A 25,125-nucleotide genomic window follows, 5' to 3' on the forward strand; every position below is an offset into this window, starting at 1 on the left:
AGCAATAAATGCTATCAGCAGTAGATAGCAATAAATGCTATCAGCAGTAGATAGCAATAAATGCTATCAGCAGTAGATAGCAATAAATGCTATCAGCAGTAGATAGCAATAAATGCTGTCAGGAGTAGATAGCAATAAATGATGTCAGCAGTAGATAGCAATAAATTCTATCAGCAGTAGATAGCAAATAAATTATATCAGTAGTAGATCGCAATCAATGCTATCAGTATGGTAGATAGCAATAAATGCTAAAAGCAATGAATAGCAATAAACAAATGCTATCAAATGTTATGAGCAGTAGATAGCAATAAATGCTATCAGTAATAGATACCAATAAATGCTATCAGGAGTAGATAGCAATAAATGCTATCAGCCAGTAAGCAATAAATGCTATCAGTAGTAGATAGCAATAAATGCTATCAGCAGTAGATAGCAATAAATGCTATCAGCAGTAGATAGCAATAAATCTGTCAACAGTAGATAGCAATAAAATAATGTTTTCAGCAGTGATCAATAAGCAATAAATGCTATCAGTAGTAGATAGCAATAAATGCTATCAGCAGTAGATAGCAATAAATGCTATCAGCAGTAGATAGCAATAAATCTGTCAACAGTAGATAGCAATAAAATAATGTTTTCAGCAGTGATAGCAATAAATGCTGTCAGCAGCAGATAGCAATAAATGCTATCAGCAGTAGATAGCAATAAATGCTATCAGCAGTAGATAGCAATAAATGCTATCAGCAGTAGATAGCAATAAATGCTATCAGCAAAAGATAGCAATAAATAAATGCTATCAGCAGTAGATAGCAATACATATTATAAGCAATAGATTTAAATAAATGCTATCAGCAGTAGATAGCAATACATATTATAAGCAGTAGATGATTTAAATAAATGATATCAGCAGTAGATTGCAATAAATGCTATCAGGATTAGACAGCAATAAATAAATGCTATCAGCAGTAGATATCAATACATATGTCAGCAGTAGATAGCAATAAATCTGTCAGCAGTAGATAGCGATAAAATAATGTTGTCAGCAGTAGATAGCAATAAAATAATGTTGTCAGCAGTAGATAGCAATAAATGCTGTCAGCAGCAGATAGCAATAAATGCTATCATCAGCAGCTAACAATAAATTCTATCAGCAGTAGATAGCAATAAATGCTATCAGCAGAAGATAGCAATACATATTATAAGTAGTAGATTTAAATAAATGCTATCTGCAGTAGATAGCAATACATATTATAAGCAGTAGATTTAAATAAATGCTATCAGCAGTAGATAGCAATACATATTATAAGCAGTAGATTTAAATAAATGCTATCAGCAGTAGATTGCAATAAATGCTATCAGGATTCGACAGCAATAAATAAATGCTATCAGCAGTAGATAGCAAAAATTGTTATGAATATCGAATATTAGATCCACAGTAGATAGTAGATAATATTTTACACGCCATATATATTCTTGAGCAAATAAACGCACTGGTCAATTGTGTGATAATTTCCATTTCACTACAACCTTATCATCGTAGTCAAAGTTTGGTGTAAACAAACAAATACTACATGGTTTATATCGGGATATAGGGCAACTAACTCCCATCACCCTCAAGAGTTCTAGGCCAGTAGCCAGTTGCTCTATTTTCCCTCTAACCATGTAGTATTTTGTATACTATATTTGTATGTAATAATAATTAATGATCTGGGCAGTAGATTACTTCAGTAGAGTGCAATAAATTCTATTATCAGTAATACATGGCTATATTGGCTATGAGTGGTACCATCAGTATATATGAAGAGAGATAGAGATAGGTATGGTGAAATTTAAAAGATGTCCATTTTATTAAGGTTCACTGACACTTATCTGTGCTTCTGCACAGATTCCCATCTATAGTTTGTTTGGCTTAAAATTGGCGAAAAAATACAATTCTTAACATTGTGTATTAAAGGAGTATTTCGTGATTCTAGCATCCTCTTTTTATGATATTTTTCAGTACATATCCACGAAAAAGCATATTCCCAAAATTTCAGTTGATTCCGATATTGCGCTTTAAGTTATGCATGATTATGTGTATTACACTGCTCCATAGACAATACGTTGTAATTTCGTTCTGGTGCACCAGAACGAAATTCAAATTTCACGATATCTTTGCTAAACTTAATTGATCTGCAAGAAATATTTTGTACATAAACATTATGTAGCCAGAGGTTTCTAGTGATATAAAAATCCCAACTTTTTTTGAGAAAAGTGGGAGGATGAGGCTGTGGATCACGAAATGCCCCTTTAATATAGACTGACATGCATGCAGTTTGATGCAGCACTTACACTACTTGTGTATTACATGTGTGACTGGGGCGTACTTATGCAAATTTACGCGAACATTCGTTGCGACTTTACTGACGTGCGTTGTAACACAAACCGAATAATTCTTGCCAAATATAAGCCAAACAAACTATGCCGTCAATCATCATCACAGCCTTGCAGCGCACATATAAGAATTCTAAAGCCAATTTACCGTAGAATTTTCAAGGATTTCACACTAATCGTATATTTTCCACCTCACCAGATCCAGGGCTTTATACTCCATGAATTACTTGCCTGAGCAGACCCATTTATTATGGCTGTGATTATAGCACTTGAATACACACTGCAAGCTAATTTCCCTTGTTTAGACTGCTAATCAATGCCTGAAGAGAGAGTGAGACGATCCACAATTGTGACATGATCAAGGGGAATGAGTCGGATGTCGGGAATATTGATCTTGAGATATATCCAATACGATAATATAATTTTGTTATTTCTTCTGTGGTTGGAGCTGTGCGTACACAAGCATAACACACAGATGATAAACAATCACGCTGATTGGCTGATCAACAGTCTTGACACAAGACGATTTACCCATTGGTCATCAGCGTATATAAGGGGAAAAGACCTCACCACTTCTACACAATCGCCGATTACCACCGCGTAACTCGACCACGGAAGAAATAAAATATTTAACTTTGGTATTCAACTTCCTTTGTATTTTGTTGTTCTGAGCTTTCTGAGCAACACTAAAATGGCCATATCTTTGGAATCATCTAATCATGATGAAGTAAAATAAAGCCTCTGATATTGGCCCATGTACTGAATTTGAAACTGAATTTTGATTATGATCGACTTAAGACTCATTTTGCTTGATTGCATCACAATTTTTCAGCTCTATTGAGCCAATGTTCACAAAGCATGAAACACTTGATCATCTAGACGATTAATAATTTCCATCACAAACAATTAGTTCTTATTTCAAGGCACTATCACTGATTTGCTAAATCACAAAATTTAACAAATCATCCAAAATCTGATTTTTATAAAGCACATTGAAAGCATTTATTGCTATCTACTACTGATAGCATTTATTGCTATCTACTACTGAAAGCATTTATTGCTATCTACTGTTGATAGCATTCATTGCTGTCTACTGCTGATAGCATTTATTGCTATCTACTGCTGATAGCATTTATTGCTATCTACTACTGATAGCATTTATTGCTATCTACAACTAAAAGCATTTATTTCTATCTACTGTTGATAGCATTCATTGCTATCTACTGCTGATAGCATTTATTGCTATCTACTGTTAATAGCATTCATTGCTATCTACTGCTGACAGCATTAAAAGCTATATACTACTGATAGTATTTTATTGCTATCTACTGCTGACAACATTTAAAGCTATATACTGCTGATGATAGCATTCATTGCTATCTTATGCTGATAGCATTTATTGCTATCTACTGCTGATAGCATTTATTGCTATCTACTGCTGATAGCATTTATTGCTATATTAAAATCAATATTTGAGTGCAAACACCGCTAGGTCATGGTCCCCTCCAACCTGCCTTAAACAAAGCAAAAACATCCTTCCCTGAGCATGCAAGCAGACAATATTATACACACACATTCACGGCGTTCCAATTCAAACTTCGGCAATCACTGTGCCGTATAAAACAACTTCCGATTTTTCCCCACCTTCATCATCCAGGGAAAGAATCGTTTTGCACGTAGGCCCTTGCAAAGCAAATCCGCTCGGGCAATTCAATCTGTTATTACTAAAGATTTTCAAGGAAATCTGTGATGGATATTGGTTTATCAATACAAGAAGGCCAAGGCTAAACAGTTGTAACCTAAACGCTCCTAAGCATGGTCGAACATTATGAGTAAAACATTCATTAGGACACCGCTCAATAATTGCATTTATCAGTGGACTCTCACCATCTGACCTACTGTCTTCTTGTGTTTATTCTCATCGGCTCATCCAAAATATATACAATGTTATTCCTTGAGTGTATATTCACAATAAAAGGTCAAAGAACTGCGCCCTTTACTAGGAGTGTGCCATAGATGTTTGTGTGGGCATGACAGTGATAAGCAAGGTCCGCATCTAGGGTGAATCAATATTATGATATGCTTTTATTACGGATGCACTTTTACTGAATTGTTGGTTTACAATGCCATGTATGTAATCAATATTGCAAGGATAAGAGCGCAACTTAACAAAATCTATGCTTAGAGCAATGGCATTATCCATATCAGGGGTTTAGAGCAAGAAAGCCTTATCTGCAATAGCTGCCAGGTGTCATACTTTTAGATGTGTACAATATAGAATGCAGCTATTATCCAAATGTCTATGGGGCAGCTATTGCAGAGAAGGCCTTCTGGTTCTAAACACTTGATATGAAACTGTACCTCCATGACTTTATGCATGGCACATCACATCACTGAATATCAACAAGGTGGTTGTCTTTTTTTATGAAAGCGACAACTTCTGTCCAACGAGAGGTATGCATATACTACAGGGTTGGCCGACCTTTTTAGACCCGAACACCAAGTTTAGAATGCAGATATTACCCAAATGTCTATGGGGCAGCTATTGAAGATAGGGCCTTCTGATCCTAAACACTTGATAGGAAACTTTACCTCCATAACACATCACATGACTGAATATCAACAAGGTGGTTGTCTTTTTTATAGGGGTCACCAACCTTTTTGGACCTGAACACCAAGTTAAGACAGTTTGATGGGATGCATAAAGAGCTATTACTAACTTATGTTTTACATATCATAGTGTTATTCTAGTCAGAGGGCTTCTTGGGCTGGATTGGACATCATCAACTAATATCTAAAACATGCTCATCTATCAGGACACAGTTCATTAACCCCAATATATCTATACATTCAGAGAATGGCCTCTCAATATTTTGGGTACAAAAACTCATTCCCCACCACATGATGTCAAATTTTGTATAGTGATTGATAAATAGGGGTTGTTGACCAATGTCACACTAGAAATGAGACCATCAGGCTATTCAAGTTGACATCCATACACCCATCCCGAATACATAACCTTAAGGTGGTTCGAAAGGCAAGGTTTAGGGAAATCATGAATTCCAACATTTTTGCAAATATCTCCAAAACCTTTCATGATACAATCTCAAGTGAGTTTGTGCTTATGTAGGGATATGTTGGCCATGTTATGAAGGTAATAAAACCGTTGCCATGGTAACCAAGCAGTCGCTATTGGCTTCTGACCAATCACATTCAAAGTTGGTTTTTTTCCTGTTTTTTCGCAAATCACTTCATTTTTCCCAATAGAAGTATACTCACATGTTGAGTCATGTTCCTGCACACCTCCACTGATTTTCCCGTAAAAAGTTTGTAAGTAATATGGAATTTTTGGCCCAAAAACGAAAATTTCAATTTGACCCCCCCTCCACTGGGATTTTTTTTGGGGGGAAATCAGTGGAGGTGTGCAGGAACATGACTCAACATGTGAGTATACTTCATTGGGAAAATGAAGTGATTTATGTAAAAACAGGAAAAACCAACTTTGAATGTGATTGGTCAGAAGCCAATAGCGACTGCTTGGTTACCATGGCAACGGTTTTATTACCTTCATAACATGGCCAACATATCCCTACATAAGCACAAACTCACTTGAGATTGTATCATGAAAGGTTTTGGAGATATTTGCAAAAATGTTGGAATTCATGATTTCCATAAACCTTGCCTTTCGAACCACCTTAAATTTCCAGAGGGAGTATAAATTTCAAATCGGATTACCTGAATTGGTGACTCCACATGGAATCAACACCCCCTATGTGGAAGATTAAGGCCATGTTTTCCATAGGGTGTATGGATTTCAACCGGAATAGCTCATTTTGGCTCATAGCGCTTTACATAAAATCCCTCATGGGACGTGTCAAAGTCAACGTTCCAAATCTCCTCGAATCCGAAATGAAGACAGCATCACTACTCACTATTCAACACTGTAATACAATCTAGTCTGTCCTAGATTTGGAGGGAGAATAAAGTCCCTTGATTCCTATGAATTTTAATCTTGTATAAATACTTCACGTTTAACACGAATAATCCCCAGCATAAAATGAACAAGTTGGACTAACATCCGATAAACTAGGATGAATAGGCATGAGAACTACTTCCGTTTCCATAAAATTACCAAATAATTTTTGTGTGTCTGGGTGACAGTTACAGAATATTGTAGTATTTTGTATTCAGTAATTTCATGTAACTGGGTTGCATGTAAAATATTCAGATATACAGGGAACTGCCGGTCAGAGTACTACCGGTACTCTCCATAAATCTGATATAGGAGAGTGATTTTAGCTCTCCTTAGTTGACCATTCTTTCTTTACAGTCTATTGTAAATGCTCTAAACTGCTCTCCTTGAAGGATCCAGAAGAGCTATTTAATGCTCTCCTGCAAATTTCAAAAGACAGTCCCTGGATATAGTCTGTAGTAACATATAAATGCCAGGTTTTGAGGGCATGTGGCACAGCGGTTATGGGATCTGACTCACAATTCAGGGTTCAAACCCCAGCAATGCTATTGTGTTGTGCACTTGGGCAAGGCACTTTACCTCGTTTGCCTAATTCACCTAAGTGTAAAGGGAAGCTGCTAGGGGATAATAACAATCTAAGTGCTGAGAGAAGCTGCATTTCAGTTGCACCCTTGTAGAAACAAAATGATTCAGATGTATCTCATGGATCTGTTTTTATAAGCAGAACTTTTAGTGGATGTAGAATATTTGATGTTATACGTTATTTAATCTATTCCCATTCTATTTCTAGTAATGTTTAAGTTCTAACAAATGTCTGATGATGTAAAATTGATAATATATTTCTACCAGAAATAACATATTATCAATTTCACGTCATTTGAACTTAAACATCAAATATCCTTTGCGAATACTCGGTAGTCTGTGCGGGCTTTATGGAATAGTTAATTGTCTGGAATTAATGCAAAAATATAGATTTAGGGGCTTGCTTCTTTTGAAGTTTCGATTATTCAAGTCGGCAAGATCATTTTTGCGTCCTTTGTGCACTGTTGTCTCTGTTCTTGTTTTTGTATGGCAGTTTCCTGATTTCTTTTGCTTTAAAGGACCCCAATGGAAATAAGCTTTTCCCAAGGCTTTTGGGGCTATCCTTGGTACTTGTGTTGATTTGTGTTAATTTGTAATTTCGTTATACTTCATGTTCAGCAATTTTGATGTTCAATTCATTTTATATTGTAATAATAGTACTTTAAATGTAGTATAATTTGTATGTTATTCTTATAGACCAAATCAAATCAAATCAAATCAACATTAGAGTGGTCTCTCCAGATGATCAAGCCATCTTAAATTTTGACACTGCAAATGGTTTACAAAACTTACACTGTAAACTCATTCTAAATTTACAACATCTTATCAGCAGATGTTTTCTCAATCTAAATCTGCTGAGAATTATGTATACATGCATAAGGACTGATTTTGTAATGTTTTGTACTGATCAAGGTAAAAATACATACAGTAAAAACTTGATAGTCAGCATATGTGCTTACTATTGAGCGCTTTTAAAACATGCAAACATGAAGAGCCCCATCCACAAAAGTGTTAAGGGTTATGAGCAAATCATCGACACACATAGTTATATACGAACAAGTAAACCTGCAAATGTGTGTCTCAACCCCATTAGCTCAGTTGGTAAAGCGCCTGACTTTGGTACAATTTCATGTTTTCAAAAGCGCTCGATAGTAAGTACATTATGCTAACTATCAAGTTTTACAGTAGCCATGTTAACTTTGCCACATTGGGAAGGTACTCCTATCCCTAAATCTTAACCCTAATCTGCAAACAGGTGCAATCATTTACAGGATAATGCTTCTTACCTTCATTGCAAACATCTTACTGTCACATTGTCTTTGCACTTTTAGTACATCTCCATAGGCTCCCTTATTGATTTGATGTAATACCTGTACAGAAATAGAGAAAGAAATGATTTAGATTAAATATGGTGACAAACAAATTTGCAGATTGTTTCCCTAACTACTAACTACAAAATGCTCTTGGATATATGGGAAAAAACCTTTCCCTATACACTGAATCCAAATTTTATAAAACAAAGGCATAACCCCCATTTTCATCTAGTCATTAACACACAAACCACAACAGTAGGTTTAGTCAGACACTGAACTACAACCTTACTAATATTACATACAGAAATACTTCAAATAAAATTCAAGATAACATTTATTGATTCAATCAGGAAGCCTTATTTATTTTATTCATCAAAATACAACAAGGCAAGACTAATAAGGGAAATACAATGAAATATAGATGGAGAATATAAAGGTAATAGAGCCAGAATGTCTGATGGAATACTGTAATTGTAAACAATAATTCTTCATGTCTCGCATTGACTGATGTCCTACTAGGACACAGCAGATAGGTCACTCTCTCTTAAATAGTATAATATTCATGAATGTTCTACACAATTTCAGAAATATTTCAGGATGTAGGCCCTATAGAAGAAGTCCATATTTTGGATTAGCAGCCATCTTGGAAAGATCATTAAATTCTGTCTATTTTCAGAAAATAGAAATGCCTGCAATCATTATTATGTCCTAGTATTACAGATAACACTAGTCAGCAATTCAACACCATGCACCCTCTGACAAAAATCAAATGTACCCCTGACAAAAATCAACTGAATTTGAGAGGGGTGGTGCAAATCCTGCAGCAGACACACACTTGTACGATCAAAATCGCTTACTTACACAGACACCCAAGCCGACCTACTATGTGACTTGCTATGCACCCGCGGTGAAAACTAGAAATGTCATAGTTTTCAATGCAAGCAGTGAAGGTTATGTCTGATTTTGCATTTTGATGAAGTCCTAAAAATAAGACAAAAGAACCTTTGTTTTGTTGAAGTGATTAAATTATAGTGATATTCTCTAAAACTTGTATTTTACTTAGATAACTATGTGGGCATGAAATCAAGAATTACAGTAAAACATTCAATAAAATTAAAACAAGATGTGGCCTTTGTGGTACAATTCCTAAAAGATTAATAAACTACCACGCACTCTTGGAATAATTGCATCTATTACAATATTATTGGAAAAGAATCAAAGTTGACACAGAGAGCAGTCAAATACATGTGTACCCTTTGCAATGGGCCATTCCATTTAAAATCCACACTACCCCTGTGGAAGATTTAGCTTAAGTCTTCTACAGAGGGAGTATGAGTTTTGAATACGATAGACAATTGGGTAACTTCCATTTGAAATACTTACTCCAGCTGTGTATGATATGGGTAAAGCCATAACACAGGGGGTATGGGTTTCAAAATGATCAACCCTGAACAATTACATTTGAAAAACATACTCCCTCTATGTAATATATTTCCAAAATCTTTCACAGGGGTACTGTGGATTTCAATTGGAACAGCCCAATGCTTACAACAAGGATATTGTTATTCATTCAAAATGTCCTATACAAATCTAATGCAAAACACATTTTGAAAATCTCATATTCTGATTGCCAAAAAAAAGGTAACTTTGTGTTCTAGGTGTTCAAAACAGAAATGGTTCATGTGAGTTTTAAAATGTAAACTATGGAAAATGTAACTCTGCTTTTGGCTTTCAAACTCAGGAAATGTAGTTGACCACTAAAAGTGGTTGACTTCATTGAAAGCCTCATCCCCACTTCATCAATATTGAAATTTTGGCATTAGAAAAAAAGCTTGTATTTCTTCCAATAACCCCAGTAAAAAATATAAGACCTGAGATATGTTTTTGTAGAAAACAATAATGTAATAAAAACGGATTGCCTACCTTTAACTTGTAACAAAGATTAACATTTCTATAATAAAATATCCTGTGACTATTGAAACAAAAACTGCAAAACACTTTCATATGGTGGGATGAAACACTACATCCGCTAATGCAAATTTAATCATGAAACTCTTCTATAATTCAATAATGTTAGTATCAAGTAGTAGTCTGGCTAGTATAGGAACCATTCCTTTTTCATAACCAATTCAGGCTACATAATTTGGATAGTTGAATCAATATGAACACAAGAACTAGGCCCATGCTACAAATTTTAGGAACTGTTTAAAATGCACAAAAAGATGTTTAATATGTACAAAAACAATTTAAGTGAAAAAAAAAGACAAAAAGACATGGGGTCCAGGTCAGATTTTATTTGGGGTGGACTTTGGGGTCTTTTTTGATCATTTTAACTCGTGATTGTCAAGCTTAGGCGATTTTTTTTGCATTTTAATATTACAATCACAAAAAAAAGTGGACCTTTCAGTTTTTGTCCTGGCTATGGGCCTGTCAAGAACCACAGAGACAGGCAATATATTATAATGGCTTTGGTCTTGAATGCTTCATGCACTATGGACCACAATAGCCTCATTCCAGTGGCATAGTTCAATAACCTCAATTAAACAATCATAGTGCACAATTTGGCCTCAAGTTGCAGAGTATGAGTTTTTGTACTCAAATTTTCAAAAGTCATTCAATGAATGTACAAATGTATTGGGGTTAAAGAACTATGCCTTGATAGATGAGCATGTTGTGGGTCCTAGCGATGGTTCCTGTATTTCTGTGGTAGATACATGGGTGAATTACCTTCTATAAATTTGTATCATGTTGATGTTGAGACTCATCTGCAGGTGGGTGGACAAGTTCATATTTTATTAGGTGAATATTCCCTCAAGCATTAATATAAGAAATTTAAGCTTATTGTGGTTAATCATGTTGTCAATTTATGGGGAATGTAATCTGATGAATATCGGCCATATGGTTATAGATGATAACATACATATCGAAAACAGAATCTGATGAGTTTTATAACAAGTTGCCACAATTCGTCGGTCCCAACACATTCTGTGTGTTTCTACTGAGGGCCAAATTACGTGCCGTGCCGTGCCGGGTCATGGTGGGTAACAAGCCCAATAGAAACGATCTGGGTAATCGGTTGCCGTGTCATGCCAGGTCATGTGCTCAGGGTTAAATATTTTGAAACCCATATACCCTCTGTATTATCTTTACCTATATCTTCCCCATTTGGAGTGAGTATTTCAAATAGAAGTTACCCAATTATCTATTCTATTCAAAACTCATACTCCCTCTGTGGAGGACTTGAGCTAAATCATCCACAGGTGTAGTGTGGACTTTAAATGGAATAGCCTGTCCTTATTCACCTGCTAATCCCAACCCAAATCTGCAAGACTCCAAGTATTGCCATAAATTTGCATAAATATTCCCGAAAATCATCCAGACCCCATATCTAATACATTTTCAATTTTATTTATAAATGTTTCAGATATCCCAATGTTTGTTTCAGGGCATTCACACTTTCACTGGGCAAGGATTAGACTGTTTTGCAGTCCCTTTTGATCAACAATTCAACCCAGGTATATGCCCTTCTACAACACATCCCCAATAACCGCTCTGCCCACAGAAACTGCTTCACAAGTCACCCAGCTATGCTCTTCCGCAACACACAACACATCCCCAGTGCCCACTCTGCTTGCACAGCATTCAGGTTTTTTGGATGTGAGTGGTTCCCCTTGAAACCTTGTAATTTCACTTTGAGGAGATGATATTGGAGTATGAATTTCAAAATGGCACTATGAAGTAGACTATATAAGAACAAACAGGGACATCTAGGCCACCAAGTGTTGAAAGTACTTTGAATAAAAGGACCTAAAGCAAGTGATTGTGTATCCACACTTTTAACATACTTAAAACATATTTAAACCATGCATTATCTCTAAAGCTAAGAACACATGCAAGATTTTCTATCAAATTCTTACCCCAGGTGTAAAAACAAAACATTCATAAAAGATTTCATCTCCCACAGAATACGCACATCCTGATACAAAGATAACATCCTCAATATAAGTAAAATTATAACATGGCGAGAAAAATCACTGCTAGCTTTAAGGGAACTTCCATCATGTTGAAAGACCTATTGGGATATTCAATTTTAAAATCCATACACCCCCTGTGGAAGACATGACCATAATCTTCCACACAGGGAGTATAGATTCCAAATGGATTCACCCATTCAGGTAACTCCATTTGAAGTTCACACTCCCTGTGTAGGCGATTAAAGCCATGTCTTCAACAGGGGGTGTATGGATTTCAATTGGAACTGCCTATTTCCCCATAGATTTATAATGGCACTTATCATCCCATATCAAATATGTAAAAAAATGCCTTGGGTTGAATATTTCATAATACCCTTGAGCGTGAGGTGTGACGCATTGAATTCATGACAGTCCGTGGTGAGATAAGTATCCTATCGACAACGCAATTTCAATCGCAAATCCAACCAAATGCCCGTCTAGTTTATATTTCATATTATTTGAGTTGCAGTGACAAATATAAAACTAAGGATCATCTGACGGCTTTGTATTTTATGGCAGAACACTTCACTTTACCATCTTTTGTATTAAAATGACATGAATTATATAACTTGGTGGAATTCAAAGTAAAAATGGACTGGATTAGAATTAAAAGTGGATTGAGTTTGGTGGAAATTGCTGTACGCATGTAAAATCAGCTGTTTGGGGCAAAATGAAGTTTGATTAACTAAAAAAAAGCGAGGAAAGCGGAAAAAAAGCTAAACAAATTACAATTTATTTACAGATTTGGTTATTTTTAGAAACATTTTGCTAAAAAAAAATGCCTGACCAGCCAACCCTACTTGGAAGGTCCATCTACCAGTAGAACAGGGGTTTTCCCTGTCGCTTTATCACTCAGAACTTCATTACTTGTCACACATATAAAGTCTGCACAAAAAGTAACTCAGCTGTTATAAATACACCTATAGCTTCAGAACTAATAATTGTTTCCAAAATATTTCTACATAGAAAGAAGGACGATTTATTTACGCGCATTTTGATACCCCAGTTGTCAAATGTCGCTCAATATTAACAACAGAGTAGGGGAGAGCGGGAGTGTTCGCCTAGGGGTAGGTTCGCCCACCCTTGTTTCTCAACACTACGGCTATCGGGAATTTGGTGATGGCAAAAGTAGGTGACATAGGTCATTATAAACTTCTCATATTAGCTACGCGACATATAGGGATGTGTTCATCGAACTGCAGCCAAAACAAAAAATTACACCAAAACGTAATTTTTCTTGCATTAATAATGTTGTATTATCATTGATACATAAATACAGATGGTTTTAATGGATATCTGTATTGGGAACATATGGGATTTGTCAAAGATTTAATGCAGTTATAAATTCCTTATTCGATTTGTATTTTGCATACCCTGAAGAAAATATAAAAATGTGCACAAGGGGCTAGTTCGCCCTTTTGAAGATGGGGCATGTTCGCCATGTCCTGCAGATCGGAGGAGCGTCGCGTAGGTGGAGAGCGTAGATGCCGGAGGACGGCGTATCATGCAAAAATTTATAATTATACCATTAAACAAGGTAAAACTAATGAAAAGCATGTTTTTAAAGTTATGTGGTATCAGTATTACTCATACCACCGTTTATGTCCTAATCCATAATCTCCCGAAGTTGTCAACATGATACGTTTACACTCACTTTGGACCCCTACATTTTACCCTGACCCGATACCTGCAACAAATTTAGTGATTCCCCAGAAGAGAATGAAATTCCTGTATACTCTTGCTAAATGTTTGCACTTAATATGTTATTGTTATGCAATGTTTAAACCTTTTTTGTGATTAGGGTGAACTTACCCCACCTTATGGGCGAACCTGCCCCAATATGGAAGCAAGTTCGCCACTTTGCAAAACTTTTTTTTTTTCTCTTTCCTGTTGCTATTGTAAGGACTATAGTTCTGGGATTGTGGCTGTATATAGCTAAGACATAGGGCTTTCACATGGGCTAATCAGGTCATCCCTAACCTTAAAATTGACATCGCTAGGCTGGTCAGAAAAATATAGGGCGAACACTCCCCGCTCTCCCCTAGTGCTTTTAAAGAAAAATACCCGAATTTAAAAGTTGCAGTTTACAGCGATCAATGGTTTTTACACAAGCATTGTGGCATGTAACACCCTCCATTTATCTTCGCGCTGACTTCAAATCAATACAAATAGCTGCAACTTTTAAATTCGGGTAATCTTCTTTAAAAACACTGCTGTGATGTTACTATTGAACGAAATTGGACAAATGGGGTATCAAAATGCGCGTTAATAAATCGTCCTTCTTTCTATGTTGAAATATTTTGGAAACAATTATTAGTTCTGAAGCTATAGGCGTATTTATAACAGCTGAGTTACTTTTTGTGCAGACTTTACATGTAACTCCAATTTAGCTCACACTGCCTTACTCCTATTAGTCAGTTCTCCAATTTCAATTGCACAGATTTCATTTAATCCGTCTGGGAGGAAATGATTTAAAAATTGAAATTGAACAGATTTGAGCATGCATGAAGAATGGCAATTATAATTGTAACTTTCGATCTGTAAATAAATTCATATAAATCAAACTCAAGTTGTTAAAATCAATTTTTCATTGCAAACTTTTCAAAATTCAAAATAACAAAAATACCAGGCTGACTGACTGACAGAACCTCCAAATTTGCCCCATTTCAGGGCAACAAAAGAATTTGTTTTTGGCCTAATATATAGACTTATGAACAAATAGGATCATAGAATCTGGGTCGCTAGATTCGGGTCGAACAGTCACCTAACATGTTCCTCAATGCAAAGCTACATGGCTAGGAGGATTTAATTTGATCAACACATTCCCATCAATTGTAGTCTGCATCAATGCTGCATTGAAAGCACTCACTTCTGGCAAGATTCAGGGCACATTTTATAACCAATACATAACACTGTCAATTCATTTTTCGAAACCCACCCATAAATTGAAAACCACTTTGTCTGGTGGTAACATATATAGTTTAATTGAATCAAGACATTGTAATCAAATTATTAGTATGTGTTATTTATTTATTATTATTGGAAAAATGAAATTGATAGAATACATTTCAGATTAGATTACAACTTAACATTTTTTATCTGTGATCTGAGGTTTGAATTGATGAAAAGTTTTGCTTTAAGCCGATTCATTTCTAATTGAATCAAACTGAACACATCACTGAAACCAATTGTATTTTGTACATCATGTGTTATGAGACAGATATTGGTGAAAACTGACAAAACCAATGTGCAACTTAAGAAAATAAATCAGGTCATCCAGCGGATGACCAGTGCAAATGATTGTGCAAATTTGATTTTTCTTTAATATTAAAGCTGAAATATTCAAATATGAGATAAATCTCATTAAAATCACATGCACACAGGCATTTCTCTTCTCTTTTTCTTCTCTTAATGATCTGAATACGCTACTGCAATTACCTGTATTGATTCTTTTGCATCCCTACATTTTATTTACACAATTTACACAGACGTGCAGCGAGGCGCGCAGCGCCGAGAAGCGAGGCGCGCAGCGGGGTTGTCATGGTCTCATACAGGCACTGAACAAGTGCTATAATAGAAGTGACATTTTATATCAACTGAGATGATGTATTATGTTGCAACGAATTCTGGGAAGGGTACTCTTCTATGTTTTTATATGAGATTCTTACCTGTACATAATGTACTGACCCACTTCTTATAAGATCTTAAGCATGCTCCTCTATCCAGGCAAAGTTTTTTGACACTAATACATTCGTACATTCATATAGTGACCTTTAAATGTATTGGGTACAAAAACCCATACTTTGAAGTTAACTTTTGAGCTAAGCTTGCTAAATGAGGTTTGTGAACTGTGTCATTGGAACTGACACAATTTCTACTATTGTTCTCAGTGTAAAGGTGTCAACCAAGGCCAAAAAAATAATTGTTATGTTGGTGTAACCAGACCGACCCTATTATTAGGCCTGACCCTACACTTTTTTCTTCACGGATATGTCGTGCAAAGAGTCCAGGTAGCGAGGGACGATTCGACTTGCGGTCCCTATCAAGACATGCAATTGATCGAGCCAAGTACAAAGAGAGGAAGATGGTGAAGTTGCGAAGGATGCGTTTGTCATGCTCATGGAGAATGTAACTCCTGCAACATTGTTCAAAAACAGTTCTACCTACCTACCCTATTTTTGATCAGCCTGTTACGCCAACATAACAATTTTTTTGCCTAACCAAACAAACAAACATACAAACAAGCAAACAAACAAACAAGCAACAACAGATTATGCCTAATGTATTCCACATCATGTCTGCAATGAAATTTCAGCTTGATTATTTGAACCCTAATGATCCAAAATCGCATTGTATAAATTCTGGTCAATCAAGTGAGTTTATTATTTCATGTATTTGCCCAACATTGATGCCATATCCCTATATTATGCTTCTGATTGGCTATTCATAAGGCCAAGGAAAGTCAATTTTGAGTTTCCTGTCACCCGCCGTCACTTCATTTTTTGACCTTCACTTGAATTCATTATTGTGATTTTCCAAAAAATACCAATGAAAACTGGTTATATTTGCAAAAAAAATTATGAATATCCCTTTATTTTTTGAGGAAAAATCAAACTCAAAACATACATTTTGCTGTCAACCTTGTAGACTCTTTGTAATGTACTTTTGAATCTCATTTGGGCTAAACATCCATCTTCAAGTGAATGAGCGGCAAATAACACATTTTAGTGTTGGTCATATAATGAAAGGCAGACAAATAATGAATAATGAAAAAGTTACCTCACTTGTTTTCAGAAATTATGTGACGGGAAACTCAAAATTGACTGTTAGGGGCCTAATCAAGGTAGTATAATATAAGAATGTGATAATAAACCGTCTGACTCTCAATAATTACAAAATCTCCCAGGAAGTATCTTTCATCTCCATTGGCGTAACTACCACACAGAGAAAGAGGGCATTTCCCCCTCAGGATACTTTTCTCGCCAAATGCCCCCCTTCCCATGAGCTGACACTCTGTACAGGTTTCTATGCTAAACACTGGCCCAGTTTACACCCCTGTGAATGGTGTTTACCCCCTTACAACCCCGTGCCCATTATGAAAGACTGGTTATGCCAAAGTTAATTTCACTTCATCATGATATCATCACAGTACCAAATCAATGGTATAGTATATACATTGGGTTCAGTCTTTTCAAACCAAAGTTACGCAAGCTATTTTGTGATCCACAGCAGCATCCCACCACTTTTCTCAAAAAAGTTGAGATTTTTATACACTGGAAACCTCTGGCTACAAAAATATTAGTAATTCGTTTAGCAAAAATATCAGGATCAACAAAATCAGAATCAACTGAAATTCTGGGAATAAGCTTTTTTCGTAGATATCTACTGAAAAATGTCATAAAAAAAGGATGCTAGGATCGCGAAATACTCCTTTAAACAAAATGTTGAAATTTCATAGGTTGACAATGTGTGGATATAGAATGACAGTCATATATGGGTCACACTTCTAGCATTCAAATGAAATCATTTGAAGTGATGTTCAAAATTGAATCAACATTTCCTCTGCTGTGGTTAAACCTCCAGAGAACAAAATGAACATACAATGTGCAGGTAAATATTGCAAAATGAATCCTAGATTTACAGGGTTGCTGAAGTGAAAAGCTACAATTTCCTTCTTCTTTATTTGGGACAAGATTATGTTTTATTTAAAGTTTTCCACCATAGAGTATGATTTTATGTATGGAAAATAAATGCATCTTTAAAGTAATACTGTAACATTTGCTGAGGAGCTCTTGAGGAGGAAGCAGTGCTGTACATAGCGACTGAATCGGTTGCGACCTAAACATTTGCTAACTTAAGTCGCCAAGTTATACTACTCTGATCATTACAAAAGTTTAAAAACTAAATGTATACAATCTGTATTTGATCCATTTTGAGTCAGCAGCTTAAAAATTAACAAAAAACAACAAAATACACAGAATGGTGACTAGATTTTCAACTTTAGGGGCCAATGCTACCAAATTATTTTTCCTGTGTACAAGGTTGGGAGGAAGCCCTCAATAATTTTCTTTTTCTTTTTTTCAAAATTACACAATTGTAATTGGGCTTCAATATACTTACATTTAGAGCAAGATACAAAAAGAATAGATTACTTAAAAGACACTAAACACATCTTAAAATGTTTTACCTAAAAAAAAGTTCAAGCTTCTGTTAGTTGCAGACTGTTCTAGGGTTATTATAATTTAATGTTTTGATTGCATTTGTTAAAAAGTGGCAATTACAGATATATGCAGTATAAATGTGATGAGCGACAAAACAGTGCAAAAGAAGAAAAAGCCCCACACAGTGCTATCATTTGAGGTGACAATCAAAACAGGGAACGTTCAAACCCAATTAGCTGCAACAGAATAAATTCACACAAAAATGTTGACTAATATACTGGCACTTCCATTGATCTATTCCAGTTGAAATCCATACACCCCCTATGGAAGACATGACCTTAATCTCCCACATACGGGTATAGATTTCAAATGGAATCACCGATTCAGGTAACCCCATTTAAAATTCACACTCCCTGTGTGGCAGATTACGGTCATGTCCCAGCAACACAATGTTCTTCAAATGTTTATTCAAAACATTTTAATAACATTTAAATGTCGGGTTAGAACTAGTTCTAGTTCCTCGAGGGGGGGGTGCACGCCTTGAAGCGCGCATGGCCGCTTGCGCCGAGACTGGTGGATTTTGTAATGTCAGAGAGGGGTTGTCCCATACAGGCACTGAACAAGTGCTATGTCGGGTTAAATAAAGGCAGTTTCCAGGATCTGTGATAAAGGTCATGAATACATTTGTAAAACATTATTGTAAAATATTTTCAGTAATAATTTTTGCAAAATATTTTGTCAACAGGTAAATAACATTTTGTTAGAATGTTTTTTCATTACATTATCATAAAGGTTCTAGGAATGTTATTAAAATGTGTTTATACCCTTTATATAACCCAACATTTAAACATTTGCTGTAAAACGTTATTTGCTGGGGTGTAAGGTGTTCCATAGGGGGTGTATGGGTTTTAACAGGAATAGCCCATTAATAGATCCACCTGATGGTGTTGTATTAATTGCTTCCACATTAAGTTTTGATCAACATTAATTTAGCTCCTAGGAAAACACAGTACTGAAGTCATCACACTTACACCAAAAACTAATTATTAACTTTGACATCATTATAATGAGAATAATAAAAGCAACTCTCACTAAGTCTTAATGAGCAATTTACAGTCCTCATTAGTGGTATGGGATTGGTTTAATGAGTTGAGAGGTACTTCCTGACAGTACCGTATCACAGCAGCTGAAGGGAGTATCCCATTATGCTTTGCGGTACCATAATAGAACTGAATGTGCCATAGAAAATGTACACAAAATCCCTCACTTCAACTTTCAATATTAAACTCGCTTAAATCAGGGAAGTTTAGACTTTTGTTTGCAAAAATGTGACCCCTAAAGTATTGTGAAACTATCCATAGTTCTAAATATATAGGATTAGCGGCTTTTGTTATATTTTGTATACATTTGCTATATGGGGCATGCAGATATACTACAATGCATGATGGGATACTCCTTTCAGCTGCTGTGGTACTGTATTACTAAAACAGTGCATGTTAAGTTTATGTGTGTTCATTAGGGTTGCACAACTTTAAGTTGACATATATAGCGAATATTTTCAGTCATCCAGTTGTTCAAATCAGAAAGTTTTGTAACAAAACTTTTACTGGAACTTAACTTTTACAACTTGCTACGTTACATCTGATATCATCAGACTTAATCAGGTAACTGTACACTGGGCTGTTGATGTTTTCACTAGGAATTTAAAGTTGAAATTCAAATCAGTCAATTTTAGTGCCAAATGTGTGTAAACAGGTACAGTCACCATTCATTATGACTGCCAAAGTTGCTATTATTGCTAGTATAAACAGTCAAATTCATTTCTGTTTTTCATACATGTCTGCTGAATAAACATCAATTTACAGATGCTGTATAAATGCTCTTATCCAATTGGCATGACATATATTATGCTTTGTATTGTTTGAATTAGTTTATGTCTCTGGTTCATGTACCTGTATATATTTTCTTGTAAAGTGCTCCGTTGTGGGACGCTCAATAAATGCCTTTTATGTTATGTTATGTTATGTTATGTTATGTTATGTTATGTTATGTTATGATGAAGTGACAAAACAGTGCGAAACAAGAACAAAGCCCCGCATGATTCTAATCAATGTCCCAAAGACGACTGTAATTATTTAGGCCTACAGTGTAAACACCCACAAATTCAAATTAAATTTTGTTAATCCTGCCGCAATCAATTTGAGGTTGAAATCCAACTTTTTCCTGTGAGAACATGGTCCAAGTTACCAGCCCGACGTGACAGCAACCAATATCTGCATGACATACTGGAGTCTCCCCACACTAGCAAAATTTCTACCAGCCGGAGGGCATGTATAAATGGCTGTCAGACTGATAAGCATATTATAACAAACTTGATAATACGCTAAGCCTAATTGATAACCTGCAATTAATTAGCGAATAAATGCATACTAATTAGTGCTAATTAGGTAAGCTCACAAATTATATCCTATAATCAGCCATAATTTGTTAACAGACATAATTGCACATGTTTTATATGAATACATACAGTATTTTGATACGACGCACAACTATTTCTTCTCATAACTTATTTGAACTTGCACTTTAAACCTCTTCAACCTGCTTCACTAAACTCTTTTCTTTTCTACAAGTTGTCTTTTTTTGTCCTATCCCATATAAAATTAAATCTTTAATCTTTAATCACTTGCTTCAAGCCTGCATATAATTCATGACACTCATTTTGTGAGAATCCTTCAACTAAAAGCATTGATGCAAAATCTCAAAAATGTTGCACATTTTGGAAGCCATTTGATGGAAATTACCTGCATATTGAACACATGTTTCGAAGTAATACTGACAGCCTTTATTGATAAAATTGTGCACTGCGCAATATCCAGGTGAATGCTGCTATACTCCCTACCTTTCACAACAACAGTGTTGCCAAACCATCTAAATGCAAAGGCATCTTCCTTGTATTCCTTTCACACTTTATACGATTGGATTAAGATTTTTGCTTGACCCAAAGTCTGACCCAACATCTGAGAGAAAAATTGTTTGCAAAGATTGTTGGAAATCATCCTCTTTTCTTTGATCCTCACCTTTGATTCCTAAAATTGAAGTTTTTTTACCAAAAATCACTTCCCCTCCATGTTGGCTTGCCAAAAACCTTTACTCATCCAACTTTGGATGAGTCAGAAGAATCAAAAGATGCCCCCCCCGGCATGAGAACAATATTAGGGAAGCCAAATATCAAGCCTAAAAAAATGTGATACGAGCACAGGCAGGAAAATGAACATACCTGAATGGTTTCTAACCATTTTCTATTGGGTTGAGAGTCACCCCTGAAATTGGAACCCTTTCTCTAACTTTCTGCTTCCCCCCATGAGTTGACCATCTATATGCTTCTATGGAAGATCAGTGTTTCAACCACCATTTGACCCACCATGGTGGCATATTTGTGCCCAGCTTCGCAAAAGTTTAGTTACATCACTATTCCTAAAAGTGTGCCACAAATTGCTTTCCCCTCCAGTGTTATTAACCCTACATGCAAACAGGGTACACAAAGTTATTATGCCTTCTCTTGAATTATCCAACTGTGTTCCATTATTTGTGGTGTGACCCTCTCCAGCATGGGCGTCAATCCCAGGGGGACAGGGGGATGTGACCCCCCCCCCACACACACACACATTTCACCAAAATTACCAATTGTTTGTTCTTTTCAGCCACATTTGGACAATTCAGGCTAAATGCCCCTTCAGGCTAGAACTAGCCCCGTTCCACAAACCGCGACGCCTCTCGAATAGCGAGCGGAGCGAGCACCGAGCGTAGCAGCTACTATCCTACAGTTGGAAAATCATCATACAGGTATCAGAGTACAGCACAGAAACCAGTGCTACTTCAGGCCAAATGCCCCTTGATATTTTGAGAAAATATCTCAAAACTTGGACTTTTTATGTTGAAGCCTATGTTTACCACACACACTGAAAGTGAGCCCAGTTGGTAGGTACATCATAGCACACATGGCAACACTATACAGGAGAGACAAGACAACCACTTTCATTTCCGTTTTCTGACACTTTGACTTTTTACCACTTACCATTATTGATCATTATTTTTGTTGAAGTAAATTTTCATTATAATATTAAAAGCTTAATCAACAACGCAATATGTGTACAGTTATATTAAAAACTATTGATTTAATCGACTGATAAATTGTTGGATAAAGTAAATTTTTACAATGGATTGTTAATTTGTGGAAATTGCGGTGTGTAAAAATAGCGCACCTTTACGCATGAAAATGTGAACAATTTATTTAGCGGGCTAGAATGAATTGAGTGATAGAACTATGGAGAGATACTAGTAATACACATGGGAAAATAACATCTTTGCAGGGAAGTAGATGAATTAGGGCAACCAGGATATTTGTGAACAAGTTAAATTTATACAGTTTTATGCTTTAGTTCACATTATTTTACACTGAAGTGGTTTCAATTTAGGTTTTTTTTTTCTTCAATTACATGACAGAAAGCTGTACAATAAGAATATTTATGTTCAACATAATCTGATCAATTATTCACATTTTGTGATTGCACAAGTCACTTTGTCTTATTTTGATCATAACATTTTATCTGAAATACTGAAATACATTATATTACAGGGTGTAATGGCCTGTACACTGTGTACATGTATTGTCATGTGTGTATGCGTTTAGGGGTGGGTGTGGGGTGTTTGCTTGCAAACGAGGACACACACAAGATTTTTCACATTTAATTAACAATGGACATACCTGCAAACGAGCACCATAATCAGTTTGCGGATGTCTGCAGTATGTCGCAATAGCATATGCATGTTAGGGATATGTATGTCAGCTTTAATTGTGCATTAGAAATACCGACCGCGGTTGAGGTTGGTAGGCATATGCCGTCCCATACGCAGGATTTCATTGGGAGGGGGCTGCTGATTTTGAAAAAGTGGACTTTTTTTCCGGGGGCAATTTTGTGAAAAGTGGAGTTTGTTTGTCCAAAAAAGCGTAAAAAACCTGCATATGGGCCTGGGCATATGTCATACAGCGTATCTATCATACACATACACATACAAAATCCACCATTCTAGTCCTCTGTATATTGATTGTGTTTTAGACGTCCTCGTTTGATAGCAATATGCAAGGTCCACGATTGCTGGTGCAGGATGGTAGGGTTGTGTAGTATGTTGATGCTGCATACAATAAGGGATGAAATCAAAACTCGACCAGCGGTTGATTGGCGGTTCCGTCCAGTTGCCATTGTTTAGAACAAGAGCAACCGGACGGAACCTGCAGTCAACCGCCGGTCGAGTTTTGATTTCATCCCTTACAATATCAAGGGATTAGTACTAGAAGGCCCTACAGAAGTGAGAAGTCAGGGCAGCAATGCAGAATCTCCTTAAAGGTTTCATGGCGTGCAAACTTTACAAAGGTGTTAGATTATGCTACGGATGAGCCTCCAACTTCTCAAACATAACACTATGTAGAGAGCATAATGTGTGATAGTCATGAGCATGGTGACCTATTCCTGTGTGTGCTACTTTCTGAATATTCATCACACAAAACATTGGGCTATTCCATTTAAAATCCACACCACCCCTGTGGAAGATTTAGCTAAAGTCTTCCACAGAGGGAGTATGAGTTTTGAATAGAATAGACAATTGGGGAACTTCCATTTGAAATACTCACTCCAGTTGTGGAAGATATAGGTAAAGCCATAATACAGGGGGAGTATGGGTTTCAAAATGATTAACCCGGACCGATTACATTTGAAATACATACTCCCTCTGTGGAAGATATTTCTAAAATCTTCCACAGGGGTAGAGTGGATTTCAACTGGAATAGCCCATTGTAATCTTACACTGGTTATGCTTTTATGATTATAAAGGTCTTTAAATGTTTGGGGAATGAGTTTCAGATCTGGCTAAGCTGCTGGGTTTTTTGGGGGGGGAACAAAGAAGAAGTATTTAAATTCCTTCACATTTTGTTATTTTTCATCATCCTGAAAATAATCATTTGGAAAAACAGAAAAAAAAAGTTAAAAAATATATGTTCTTTTCTAGAAATATGAAAACAATCATATTTTGCTGTGATTCTAAATATGATATATTGCAAAAAATAGTCCCTAGGCTTACTTCAAACCGTGACAAGTCAGTCTATTTTGAGCACATTTTAGCCTTTCAGCCCTGCAGCGTTGAATGTTTCTGGGCCACACCTCTGATAATAATGAAATGTTTCAACAAATTTTAAGATTTCAGACTTGCATGTAGCAGTTAGGCCTGCCAACACATTGAGCATGTAGCGCGAGATTGAGTGTGAAGCATGAGCAGCGAGCACGAGTCGCCCTACCTCTTTGGATAGTATACTAAAGCAACAGAGCCCAAAATGTAGATTTCGAAGTGCACCTTTAAGAGTATGTATGAGTGTTAACTTGTCCTCGGGACAAAAACAGTAAGCTTCTCATACATGACATAAATGTGTGATAGACCTGTGCATGGTGGCCTATAGGTGTTGTCACTGTGTTATATTGTTACCTAGTGAATATTCACAGTAGATTGACACCATCTATTAATATCATGTCTTGGTTTAAAGTTTCTTATTCTCACTTACTATGTCATTAATTAGTCATGATGGTAATACAGAATGGGGATCCAGAAAAAAACTTGACAGGTTAATTGGTACCAACAATATGAGGCACCAGAAACAAAGT

General features: G+C 36.1%; 1 protein-coding gene across 1 annotated transcript in view; it reads right to left on the reverse strand.

The window, feature by feature from the left end:
- The window catches only part of LOC140163915 (ribosomal protein S6 kinase-related protein-like), a 173,181-nt gene that overhangs the window by 83,798 nt on the left and 64,258 nt on the right, over positions 1 to 25,125 (reverse strand). The window contains exon 3 of the mRNA XM_072187220.1: positions 8,215 to 8,298. Coding sequence (XP_072043321.1) covers positions 8,215 to 8,298 — 84 coding nt within the window. The remainder of the gene's footprint in view (positions 1 to 8,214; positions 8,299 to 25,125) is intronic.

Source organism: Amphiura filiformis, chromosome 11 (genome assembly GCF_039555335.1).
Source record: "Amphiura filiformis chromosome 11, Afil_fr2py, whole genome shotgun sequence".
Classification (NCBI taxonomy): Eukaryota; Metazoa; Echinodermata; class Ophiuroidea; order Amphilepidida; family Amphiuridae; genus Amphiura; species Amphiura filiformis.